The sequence below is a fragment of the Cygnus atratus genome, chromosome 1 (assembly GCF_013377495.2).
Source record: "Cygnus atratus isolate AKBS03 ecotype Queensland, Australia chromosome 1, CAtr_DNAZoo_HiC_assembly, whole genome shotgun sequence".
Classification (NCBI taxonomy): domain Eukaryota; kingdom Metazoa; phylum Chordata; class Aves; order Anseriformes; family Anatidae; genus Cygnus; species Cygnus atratus.
Genome location: NC_066362.1, coordinates 125,732,304 through 125,744,354, shown reverse-complemented (window position 1 = coordinate 125,744,354; position 12,051 = coordinate 125,732,304). Strand labels below are relative to the sequence as shown.

The window sequence follows — 12,051 nt, the reverse complement described above, 5'->3', positions numbered from 1 at the left end:
GTTTTTTTTTTTTACATAGATATGCAAATATACACAGAAATGTTTTAGTTTGTCCCATATCTCAGAGAAGTATGATATTGCAGAAATGGAATGTATGAGGGAAGATGATCTTTTGTTTTCTCATGGTGAGTGCAAATGTTTTTACATGAGTGTAAATGAGAAAGAGATACAACTTGACAAATTTGACAAATGCAGATGAATTATGTTGGCTTTCCAAGAAATACTCTCCAGGGAGAAAAGAAAGGATGCTCAGGTATTCTGAAGAGAAGGTAGGAGTGAAAATCTTTTAAGGAGTTAGGAAAGTGCGTGTGTGTATGTAGATAGATTTCATTTTAGTTTTCAGCAAACAATTTTTCAAATGAAGTAGATATTTGGGAAAATAAAATTGGTGCAGGTGATCGGCAGCAGCTCCATGAATAAAGCATCTCTGCTTTGAGAACTTCCCCATGCTTGTTCTGAAATTGGTGGATTGGAGCAGTGAGGGCTTTCCTGTCAGTTCAGCAGCACAAATGCTGGATGTCCCTGTCCAGCAAATCCATCTTCAATTTATCCGTGGGGCTTGTTTGAAGCTAATGTCTGAGACACATTGAGTGCAGGCTAATTTTTATGTACGTAGTGTGCTGTGTCACTGTGGGCATCCACTTGCACTTCTGACTCTGGTATGACAAATCAGCTAACAAATAAGTCACAGTCACATCTGTTAGACAGAGCACTGTAAGCTTGGCCAGCCCACGCTGCTTCATGTTTCTGCCAAACTTTAAATAATTTCCCTTTGTTCTTTCCACATGAAATTTTTATGCTTAACTGCACACCTGTGCCACCAGCCAGTGCAATTAGTTCAGTTGCAGCAGAAAGCCACACTCTGCTGCCTTTCAGCAGCTACCTGTCTCCTAGATGATAACAAAGCTGAACTATGTGAGCACTTCTGCCTTACTTAAGTCAAACTGCCTAGTTTAGCTGAAAGCCTTAAAACTGTGCCCTGAAATGGAAAGGGAACACCGGCAGAGTTAGTCTTAAGCATTGTGGAAATTGCTCCTTACTGCTTCAGGCTTTGTGAGTGACAAGTTTGATCCTGCGACCTGGGCACCAACATCCCACTTTGTGTGCTCTTAGATCTGTGCTCCAGAGTACCTGGTCGGTACCCTCTGCCATGTAGTCACAACACATGAAGAATGTATGCTGGGCATGTTAGGCATCATCTATGGGACCAGGATGCTTTTGATTTAGCTGTGTAGGATTCCAGCTGCAAGAAGCTGAAATTACTTGGATTACTAGAGGAGGTTTTTGAGGAAGTAATAGAAGAAATTGGTGCAATGAGAGATGTCTGTCCTCACACAGGACTGGGACATGGTTCAGTGCCAATGCATGGTGTTTATAGAAGTTTTCTCTGCTAGATGAATTGCAGTCATGGACAACTGTAGCCATTTGGTGCATCCCAGAGCTCACTTGAAAACATAGCTTTCTTTCTGTCCTGGCTGTACCCCAGAATGTAATGTATTATCAGTGAGACCTGGTAATTTACTCAGGTGGTTAGATGAACATGTACAATAGCCGTTCAGCAGACTATTGATTTTTTTCCATTATTTTTCTGTGGGGGGAAAAAAAATGTTCTTTTGTAGTTGATAGCACAGCTTGATCTGTATGGCACTGACTACAATTCGGGAATATGCACTTGGGCTGACTTTGAAGGCACCAGTGTCTGTTTTAGAAATAGTGTAACTGTAGTAAGAATTCTGCTGCAATAGCAGTTGACTTTTTCTGTGGATGCATTTGGTAGGCCTTCAGAGTTTCACCACTGATGATAACCAAGCTATTGAGTCCATAGTGAAATCAAGTCTTTTTGTGTAAACTATCCTTATGACCATACCAGTAAGAGTATATCTAATAAGAATGGGTGTGGTATTCTGGGGAGTATTCTTGTGTTCTAATTGCTAAATTCATCTTTCTGTACATAACTTACTGGAGGAATATGCATTTTAATTATTTCATTTTGTACAGTTGTTTTATGTTTTGCTTTTTTTCCCCCCATATGACACTAATAGTAGTATTTCTATTTAAAAAACAACAAACAAACAAAAACCCCTTCTGCTAATGTTGCCACAAATTATATTTGCAGGAGATTTAAACTATGATGTAAACAGTATTTTCTCAATAGTGAAAATAACATAAATTCTGCAGTTAAAATAGTTCTTCCAAAATTTCTTAGTCTCTGATGTGTGAAATATATGATAACAGCGTAGGTTTTATGTCCAGGTAGCAGATATATGTACAATCAGATTTTCCTATGATAGCTATGTTGGTGCCTATAAAACAGAACACAGATTATACTACACTTCCTGTCCCATTAGAACAGGTTAAAAAGTTTACTGTTAGTATAACTTTTGGTATGTGAATTTGGAAAGAAGGGCAGGGATTATTCTGCTGCTGATAATCTTCCTTTTAATTGAGATTGCTGAAAATTAAAGTACACTGTAGAAAAGCAAATGAAGGATAAGGAGACGTCTTCAAAGTTGTACAGTTTACTTGGCTGATACTACAGCTGTGCACAGCCTGCACCAAGTATGCAATAGGGAATACCTCTGTGTTCTGTGCAGGTAGCATCTGTGTAAGTTACACAGCTGATTTTCAGGTTCCAGCCCAATCTTCTATTGCGTAATTCATTATCTTATTCTGATGAAGTTGGGAGGTGATTGTGAGGAAGTGTTGAGATGGTGATTGTTGTAAAAGTGGATGTCTAAGTAAGAACAGCAAGTTAATGCTGTCATGAGGAAGGGAAAATTAAAGTGGAGAAATTCTGTGCCTGACTTCAATTGATGTACTCTGAATATGAAGAATTTTAAGAAAAAAGTCAGTACTGGCTTAGAACACCTCGATGACTCGAACACTGCACTTTGTCTATGACCGATTATTTTAATAGCAGTAAAATGTAACAAAAACATGAAGAACTCTCATGGGTAAATAATTACTGCTCTGTTCTGACATTTTCTTTTAACTCCCCCTCCCTGTCCTTTCCTCCTTCCTTTAGTTTAGCTAAATAATGCTACATTTTTCAGCATCATTTAAATACTTTTTTTTTATTTTGCTTGATTATTAGTAACCTTTAAAAATTAACTTCTTTTTAATTACAATTTCTTCATAAACATGTTTATTTTCATTATATGAATTCTGTTTCAAGAAACATCTGTTTCAAGCACTACTTATCTGGGGATCTTAGGGACTTTACTTTTACATTAAAAAGAATGGAGGCCAAGGACTTCTGGAGTTAGTGACTCAGTGGTATCATCCTAAATTATTAAGTTGTGATAATGTGTATTTAATCTGAAAAAAATATTTGTGTGTGTAGGCATGTATGTTTATATGCATTTCTTATTTTAATTCCAGGGCAACCATTTGGGTAATTTAAATATGAGAACATGCAATGCATACACACACATCTGAAATTCCCATTATGAGATGTAAGCATAAAGCAGCACAAACAAGTTACCATAAGGGAGACATGGCTGTGGTGGGTTAATACTGCAGGGTATATCCTGAGGAGCACCTTCCATATGCCACAAGAAACAGAGAGAACTTAACTCCTCCCCTCCATGAGGGGTGAGACCACCAACATCCCTACTTCAGCTTAATGTATGAGAAAGTGGGGTGTGATCCAGTCTGCCTAAATCCTTCCTTCAGTTTGTACCACCAACTGTCTGCACCTGCTTAGGCATTTATCAACACTTCCCTTCTCAGCCTTAAAGTTTCTTTAGCCCTCACCTGTGGGTACCAGGGATGTCTCATCTCAGAGTGTGATGGCCCGTCTCTCACTAGGAGACCGTCTGAAATGGAGTTAGACACACCTGGGCTCTCCACACATTCACTGGAAGCATCTGAAAATGAGGCCAAGTGAGGATTCTGGTGGCAGCATCTTTATTAGTAATAGTTTAATGTCTGTGCCCTTGCTGAAGAGAGGTAGGGCCTGTTGATCACAGGCTGGATTTCAGACCCTGTTCCCTGCAGTATGTGTGTAGCACTTATATTGCACAAAAGTGGTCATCGGGAATTGGAACCAGAATCCTCATTTCCCTGCTCCCAAGGCACGGCACTGATGGTTTCTTGCCAGTTGTATGACTGGGCTTCTTACCCATGTATTCCCATCAGCACAGTGCTCCCTCACCTAAGGGGAAAGCCTTTAACCTGTCACTGTGTACATCGTGGTGCTTGAGACACCCCTCTAGTGTTTCAAAGACCACATTTAGCCCCCCGAGGTTAAATAATGCCAAGATCAACATTACCCAAGTGGGTGGAAAAAGGGATGAAAACACTCCAAATTGCCAGTACCCATCTGTCTCTGCTGGTTGTCCATACTCCTGGTTGAAGAGAGAGGTGCCTTATGGCCATTGTGCCAAGGTGTAGCCCACGTATCCAAGTGAGGGTGGGTGCTTCAGACTTCAGAGAGACACTAAAACTGAGCCAACTGAAATCTGCTCCATTTTATAGAGTCATACCATGAAACAGTGAAATGAGCCCCTTTTTCCTCAAAAATCATACCTAGTCATTGACCTTACATCTGTAAAATACGTCATATTCAAACTCATAAAGTTGGGGTCTTTGCTCTTCCCGACAAATATCCTCATTTATTTTGTTCTAGGATGCTGTTAGCAATGGCTCAAAAGCAAAACAGTGAGGTAATTTTGAACTGAAAGGTAAGCATTATTATATAAATGTCCAAGCTTCAATACCAAACTGTTTTTGTGTTCCTTGATAATTCAAATTTCAGTTCCCCCATGAGTAAAACGGTTGTTTGTCTCCATTATAGTGGTGCTCTATAGTCATGTTACTAGCATTTGTGAAGTTTGTTGAATTACAGTGGAGCTGAGATTAACAAATACTTTAAAAGATCAAGATAATAAAATTAGTCAGAAGCTATGCTGTGCATCAGATACGTTTTCTGAATGAGAAATGTGATTAGAGCAGCTTAATGAGAGGTGATGACTTCTCTTTTTAGCTCTCGGATTTGGTTGGAAAAGAAAAAAAGTAAAAGCTTGTGGGTTGAGATAAAGACAGTTTATTAGGACAGAAAAGAAGGAATAACAATAATAGTAGTAGTAATAATGTATACAAAACAAGTGATGCACAATGCAATTGCTCACCACCTACTGACCGATTCCCATCCCATTCCCAAGCAGCACCTCCCCCCCCTTCCCAGTCAGCACCCCATATTAATTGCTCAGCATGATGCCATATGGTATGGGATACCCCTTTGTCCAGTCTGGGTCAGCTGTCCTGAGTCTGTCCCCTCCCAGCTCCTTGGCTGGCAGCCCCAGCCTCCTCGCTGGCAGGGCAGTGTGAGAAGCTGCAAAATTCCTTGGCTTAGCGTAAGCGCTGCTCTGCAACAATTAAAACATCAGCATGTTATCAACATTATTCTCATCCTAAATCCCAAACACAGCACCATACCAGCTAATGGGAGGAAAATTAACTCTATCCCAGCCGAAACCAGGACAATGACTTATTTCATAGTTTAGTGATAGTAAGAAAAAGTTTTAACGAAACATCAGGATCTTCTCAAGTAAAAGATGTGATTTTCTTTAATGTAATTTATATACAAACTGGGTTGTTGTGACTTTGGACAATGACACAGTGTGGTGTGATCAATAGCAATCTAAGGATGCACGGAACTAACTTTTGTAACAATGGATAAAATATAAATATATATATATATTTGAATAATAGTATAGCAGAGATACTCCTTAATTACTGTTAGTAATTACTTAATTACTGTTGGTAAATGCAATCACAATATTATGAATCCCTCCTCTCTGGGAGAAAACTGTTACATAAGCATGAATGTTCATTATTATGCTAGCCTAAGAAGCTGGATAAATCCCTGAAAGGCATCTGCTGCTCTCCTGACCCTGCTTCTCTTACCGCAGACAGATACAGCTTTCATCTCTGTGGTAGTCCGCACTGTAAACAGCCTTCTGTGGTTTCCTCACCCCATGTTTTCTGGAAGTGGAAGACCTATGGCCTTCCATTATTTTCTAACCTTTTCAGGCATCCACAGCTGGGAGAAGGGGAGGAGATGCTTGCTACTAACATATTTGTTTCACAGGGCTGCCAGCTGACCATCCTCACTTCTGGCCAGTGTTCATGAAAATCAATCTGTTAATTTAACAGCAAGATGCCAGATAGTTTATTGTCATTTTTCTGACTTGCTTAACAGCAGGCTAGGTTTGATGGACAGTGATTTGAAGTGCAGTGGTTTTTGTTGTGTGATTTTTTGTTGTTTTTATGTTCAGATTTTTATTTATAAAATGCAAGATGTGTGACAGGGAATTTCTTAAAAAATAACACCCATTTCTTAAGGTGAACATGCTTTCCTCATAGAAATTCTATTTTTATTGGCTCAAAAATGATTAAAAGCTTGAATATTTGAATGGTTGATAAGTCAGAGCTCTGTCTGCAATCCACTTACAAGAAGCAACACTGAAAGAATAATAATTTTAATTATCTCCCTGTTTCAGTAACTTTTTAGAATTAAATACTAGAGTGGATTTTGCATATTTACTTAGCAAGAAAATAGCAGACTGCTTTACGGTTTATATTAAGCAGAAAATATTACTTTTCTTTCAGAAGTGCAAAGATATTAGTACTTCTACCAAAGATATTAGTATTTTACCATAATTGTGGGGTGAAACAGTTTTCATGGAAACAGAAAGTCCGTCATTGACTTTCATGGGACTCTGGTGACCCTTTGAACAGGAATATGCCTCTAAAAGTATGGACTCTGTTCTATTTATCATTTGACCATAACTCCACCCCTTAGATGATATAGTTTTGGTGTGTACTATACTTGTATACTGCTTTTAAGTGCTGCTGCTGCTCTGTAATTTCATTGAGAAATCTGCACTGGGTTTCTTGGACTGTAGGTTATTTAGTAAGGCATCTTGTAGCATCCTAAAAATACTTGATTTGAGTCCATCCAACTGTATTTGAGATGCCTGCATGTTAATATTTAACTGAGTTCTTTTCTGGCTCATAACATATATTAGTGCTTGTACAAATCATGAGTGAACAATAGAATTTGGGAATACTGCCATGGGTGTGACTAGTAAATAAATAAAACCAAGCAATGCTTGGTCATCCTTTCTTTTGGCTGTCAGGCAGAAATAGAGTAGATGGCTACAGTTTTCCAAGATTGTCATAAAGGGGGTGACAGATTCACCTGGAAAAAAAAAAAAGAAATAAAAAAGGTAATTACTTTAAGAGTAACTTTTTAACATTTAAATGTTAATATTCTTGGCAACTTAGGATAGGAATTCAGAATAAAAGTTCCATGTCAGGCTGTTGTAATATTATCATCCACATCCTTGCTGCAAGCCAAAGGAAAGTTGGGGTATTTTAAAATATGTCTCATCTTGTTCAAAGGCATCTTCTTTTCCCAGTCAATTGTTCAGGGAGCAGACCTCTGTAACAGCACCCTTCTGCTAAAGGTTTCTATTATTAGGGGTAATGGGTGAGGAGATATCCTAGGATTCTGAAAAAACAGTAGGAGGTTGTGGGAAGAGGTAAGGGAGATGAGGAGGATGTGTCAGAGTAGAGAGCAGTGGTACAGGTCTCCTGTGTGCCCATCTTGTCCCACTGAAGCAACCTGGGTGGCCCCAAATGTCTCTGGAGCTCACTGGTGAGCCTCTGGGCATGTGGTGCTGGGACGAGATGAGAAATTTGGAGGTGGCCTAATGCTGATGTTGCAGATACTCTACCTGCAGGCTTGCTTCCCTTTGGAAGGCTGGTGTCCCTTCTCCTACCTTCCCCCAGTGGTGGTGTTTTTCTGGCCTAGGTGTATTGATCTTCTGGTGACATGGGCATGGGCTACCCTTTTTATCCTTCCTTTATCTTGGTAGTAGACTCCTCCAGCACAGGTGTTGTAATCTCCTTGTAAGGAACCGCTCAGCACAACCCCACCACCACCCCAGGTCACCTACTCTCAGGTCCACCCACAGTGCTCGTTCCTTTCCCTCTTCTCCTAGTTCCTCCATCTCTGCATGCTTACTTTCCCTTGCTGTTCCTTGAGCCCATATTCCTTCTCCTCCTTCCTCTCCAAAACCCTCATCCCTGCACTGAGCGCTGAGCAGTGCTGGCAGCTTGGGGGATACTCAGGCTCTGTGTAGCAAAACCCAAGGCTGGGTTTAGGCTCTGCCACTACAGAGACCTCTCCTGATCACAGCTGGTTGATGGCACCTGGTTTAACAAAATCAATTTATTTTAAAGCAAGCAACAGGGACTTTCTTGGTCCTTAAAAATGGGTACCTGGCCAGTATTGTGTACTGATTTAAAACTTAATTTCTTGGGTTGATTTAATGCAAGTCGACTTTTAAAGTAGTTGTCTTACTTTTCAACTTCAAAACCAGTAAGGAAACTTTCTTATTACTGTCTGTGTTTGCAGTACATGGAACAATTGATATGGCAGAGACTTTAAAAGCTCTGCCAAAAATCTTGATGGATACAAGTTGAAAGTAGACAACTGTGATGGTAATGAGAAAGGGGAAGATCCTGAAGGAGAGGCTGAAGAGAATAAATTCAGATCATACTCAGAAGAAATTTAGATTACATATCTCTAAAGCAGATTTCTGGAAAATCATTTTCAGTTCCAGATACATGCATTGCAATTTTTTTCTTTAATCCCCCTAACTCTCATAATGAGATTAGATAATCTTCCATTTATTACAGTGTAAGGCATAGTTGAAATACACAATTCAGTATATCTCTGCAAAGTATGAACGTGTACTTAAAATAATTTAAAAGCTGCTAGCATAACCAAGAGAAACCAATTTTATTTGTATCTCTCTGCCTATTTCAGTGAGAAATAGATGCTTTAAAGCACAACTTTTCCATGCCACGTCCTACCAACTTAAATGGCAAGAACCTTGCAGCCTGACTCTGTAGCCAGGGTCACATCATGTTCTCCTCCAAGCTCCATGTGCTGTTTTAGTAGAAAGATTCCTCCCCATAAGTTTGTCTTCAGTTATTACATTAGACAATTAGTGTACGGTAGCTTACATAGAGAGATACCTTACATGAACTGTAGACATCCTTCTTTCCAATAACACAGAGCAGTTGAAAACCTATGTATGCCCAAGGTAACATTATGGAACTATGGGGAATATATTGTTTCTTATAGTGGTGGAAGTCTCTTTGAATAGGAAAGCAGAATTGTGAATAGCATGGTATGTTTTTTATAAAATTGTGATATTAAGACACAAAACTTGTACTTACAGAGACTTGGTTTTGATACTGTTGAAGGAGAATGGAGACTTCAGGAGGATGTGGGTATGGAGCTTAAGTTGACTGTGTTCATATTTCATTTTATTCGAAGTATAGCAGACATATCCCTAATACATGGGACTGAAAATAAGAATTACAAGCATGTTTGGAAATCTGTGGAAGCTGGAAAATATTCAATAAAGATAAGCATTGTCAACATCCTCTTTCTTTGTTTACAGCAATATTATTGTAGAAGTACATCCTTGATATAATCAAGTTTGCTGTGGTAGAAAAGGACAGGTAGGTTTACAGTAGATGAGGAAGAGTGGTGAAGTTGAAACCATGTCTGTGTACAGGATTGTTGATGTAAGCATTGTTGTTGGCCAAAGTGGCATGGTTATATGGAGAGTATCAGCTATTAAAATCAGTGATATTAAGCAAAGTGAGTTTTGGTGTAACAGTGAATAAGGTAAAAAGTAAATAGCATCAACCTATGTGTGAGTACCTTGTTTAAAAAAAAGGTAACAAATATATATTTGTTTCATATAATGCCATACTACTAATAGGGAACATCTGCATTGTGTTTGTTCATATTGCCTATTTGATTATTTTCAAATATAGGGACATGACATAGTACATTTTACATAGTACATAGTACCTTTTGACAATGACGTCACAATTTCATGCTTCTAGAAGTTCTTTCAAAAAGAATTTCACATCTCAATTTGATAATTTTCTTTTTAATGCTTTTCTTGTACAAGTTGTGAAAGAAGTCAAATATTTGCAACTGTGATCCTTTAAACAACAGGAAAACACACTTAATTACTATTTTAAAAAGGCCTTGTGATTCTGATTTTATTTTTATGGTGGTGTGAAGTGTAGAAGATTGTCTTGAGCATCTTTGTGCTTGCATAAGCTGCTAGGAATAGAAGTAGTATGAGTACATGCGGTTAGTGGATTTTATATAGTAACCATGGAGTATAAAGTGCTCAGTTTTGAATTGAACACTAGAGGCAGGAGTCAGGGCTTTTTAACCTTCTAGTCTCTAAGGTCTATGTAACAGAACTTATTTTAAACCACTTTGAGGTTTTACTGTGTATTTACAGTGGAGTAACAATAGTTTATTAATTCAAAAACCTGAAGTGATACATATCCATCTTAATGCATTATAATAATTATTTTAGTTGACAATGTTTTTTTTATGCAGTAATTTATTTTTGCCATTTCTAGAGTTAATCTCCTTTAAAATATATATACACTCCTATTGTGTTATTTTACTAATCGTGTTTAAAAAGGGAACATTACATATTGAATACTGTACCTCAATTTTATTGTAACAATTTTACTGGTTACCAGGTGGGGTGGCAGTTGAAAAATTTGGTGAATGCACTACGAGAGGATCCGAGTGGTGTTATCTTAACTTTGAAAAAGCGACCTCAGAGCATGCTTACCTCAGCACCAGCTTTACTGAAAAATATGAGATGGAAGCCCCTTGCTCTGCAGGTAATGAAGCTTAATCATAAGTCATACACCATCATTTTAACTATAAATTATCTCAGTGATGCTTTATTGTGCTTCATCTCAGCAGCGTATGGATTTACTCTTGTATGCTTTGAAAAATTGTTTCTGAAATGATTTCTCTGTAGTTTGTTCTCATAGGCTCAACTGAAATTAAACCTGTTAGTAGAACTTTTCAAAGTTAGGAAGTAATCAGCACAATGTTTTGCAAAGTAAAAATAGTAGCCCCAAAGAACTTTTCTAGCCATGGGGAAGCCAGCATACCTAAAAAAGTTACAAATTTTAGTTTGACTTCTTGTTAAGCTCTCCATGCAGTATAACCTCAAAGAAAGAGAGGAGGAAAAGTTCTGTAGTTCTCATTTTGATCATGGCACTATAGGAAAATTTATACTGTGATTTTATTCCACAAAACATGTGACAATCAATATTTGCTCATGTAAATAAAGTTGTATCTGTGTTGAAGTTTTACTTGAGATTGAACCATTGCACATAAGGTATAGTACAGGATGTCCAGCTGGATCTTTAATTTTAGTATGCCTGTAGTGGTTTGAATGGTTTCATTAAAGCTTTCGTATTTCACTCCAGGATAAAATGTCAGTGTGATGGATTATCTGGGAAATAAAAGTTATCTCCAGACTGATGAAAGCGTGTAACCAACAGATGGAACTGAAAAATATTTCTTTTATTTTTTTTTATTCAGTTCAGATAGGATAATGTTTAGAATTCTATTTTCTTTGCATAATGAGTGCATTCTTCAGTACATTTTTATTACCACGATAAAAAGTCTAATTTAAAATTAAGTACATTTGAGAGAGAAAATACTTGCATAGTTCAGGCAAAAGGAGAATGAGATGTAGAAATGCTACTGCTAATGGCTGTGGTCTTTTCCATTTAAAATATTAACAGGTTCATAAAAAGTATTAACAACTTGAAGAATCTCTTTCAACTATATATATTTTTATATATAAAATTATGTTATAATGGTTAAATGCCTCATTGTCTTTCAATCTGAGTAAGTTTCTAAATGACTGAGATATCTTTGTCTTTCAGATATAAATTACTGACAGTAGATGTGACATAAACTTTCAACCGAAAATATCATATTAGTGTCTGAACATAAAATTGCAAATCTGTATGCATGATAAGAGTGCATAAATGTCCATACTTGAAGGCTGTGCTTTTATCATAGCTTTAGTGAAAATATAAGTAAAAATGAAAAATGCATATATATGTTTCATTGCTTTAGATGGGGACAAATGTTTTCACTCTAAATCCTTTTTGGGTGAG

At 37.7% G+C, this 12,051-nt stretch overlaps 1 protein-coding gene across 4 annotated transcripts in view; it reads left to right on the top strand.

Moving 5' to 3' along the window:
* Positions 1–12,051, top strand: part of CNKSR2 (connector enhancer of kinase suppressor of Ras 2) — a 215,933-nt gene that overhangs the window by 109,927 nt on the left and 93,955 nt on the right. For 2 of the 4 annotated variants that reach the window (XM_035542313.2, XM_035542312.2), the window contains exon 9: positions 10,603–10,749. The exons of the other annotated variants lie outside the window; for them this stretch is intronic. In XM_035542313.2, the coding sequence (XP_035398206.1) occupies positions 10,603–10,749 (147 nt within the window). The remainder of the gene's footprint in view (positions 1–10,602; positions 10,750–12,051) is intronic. 4 annotated transcript variants of the gene reach the window in all.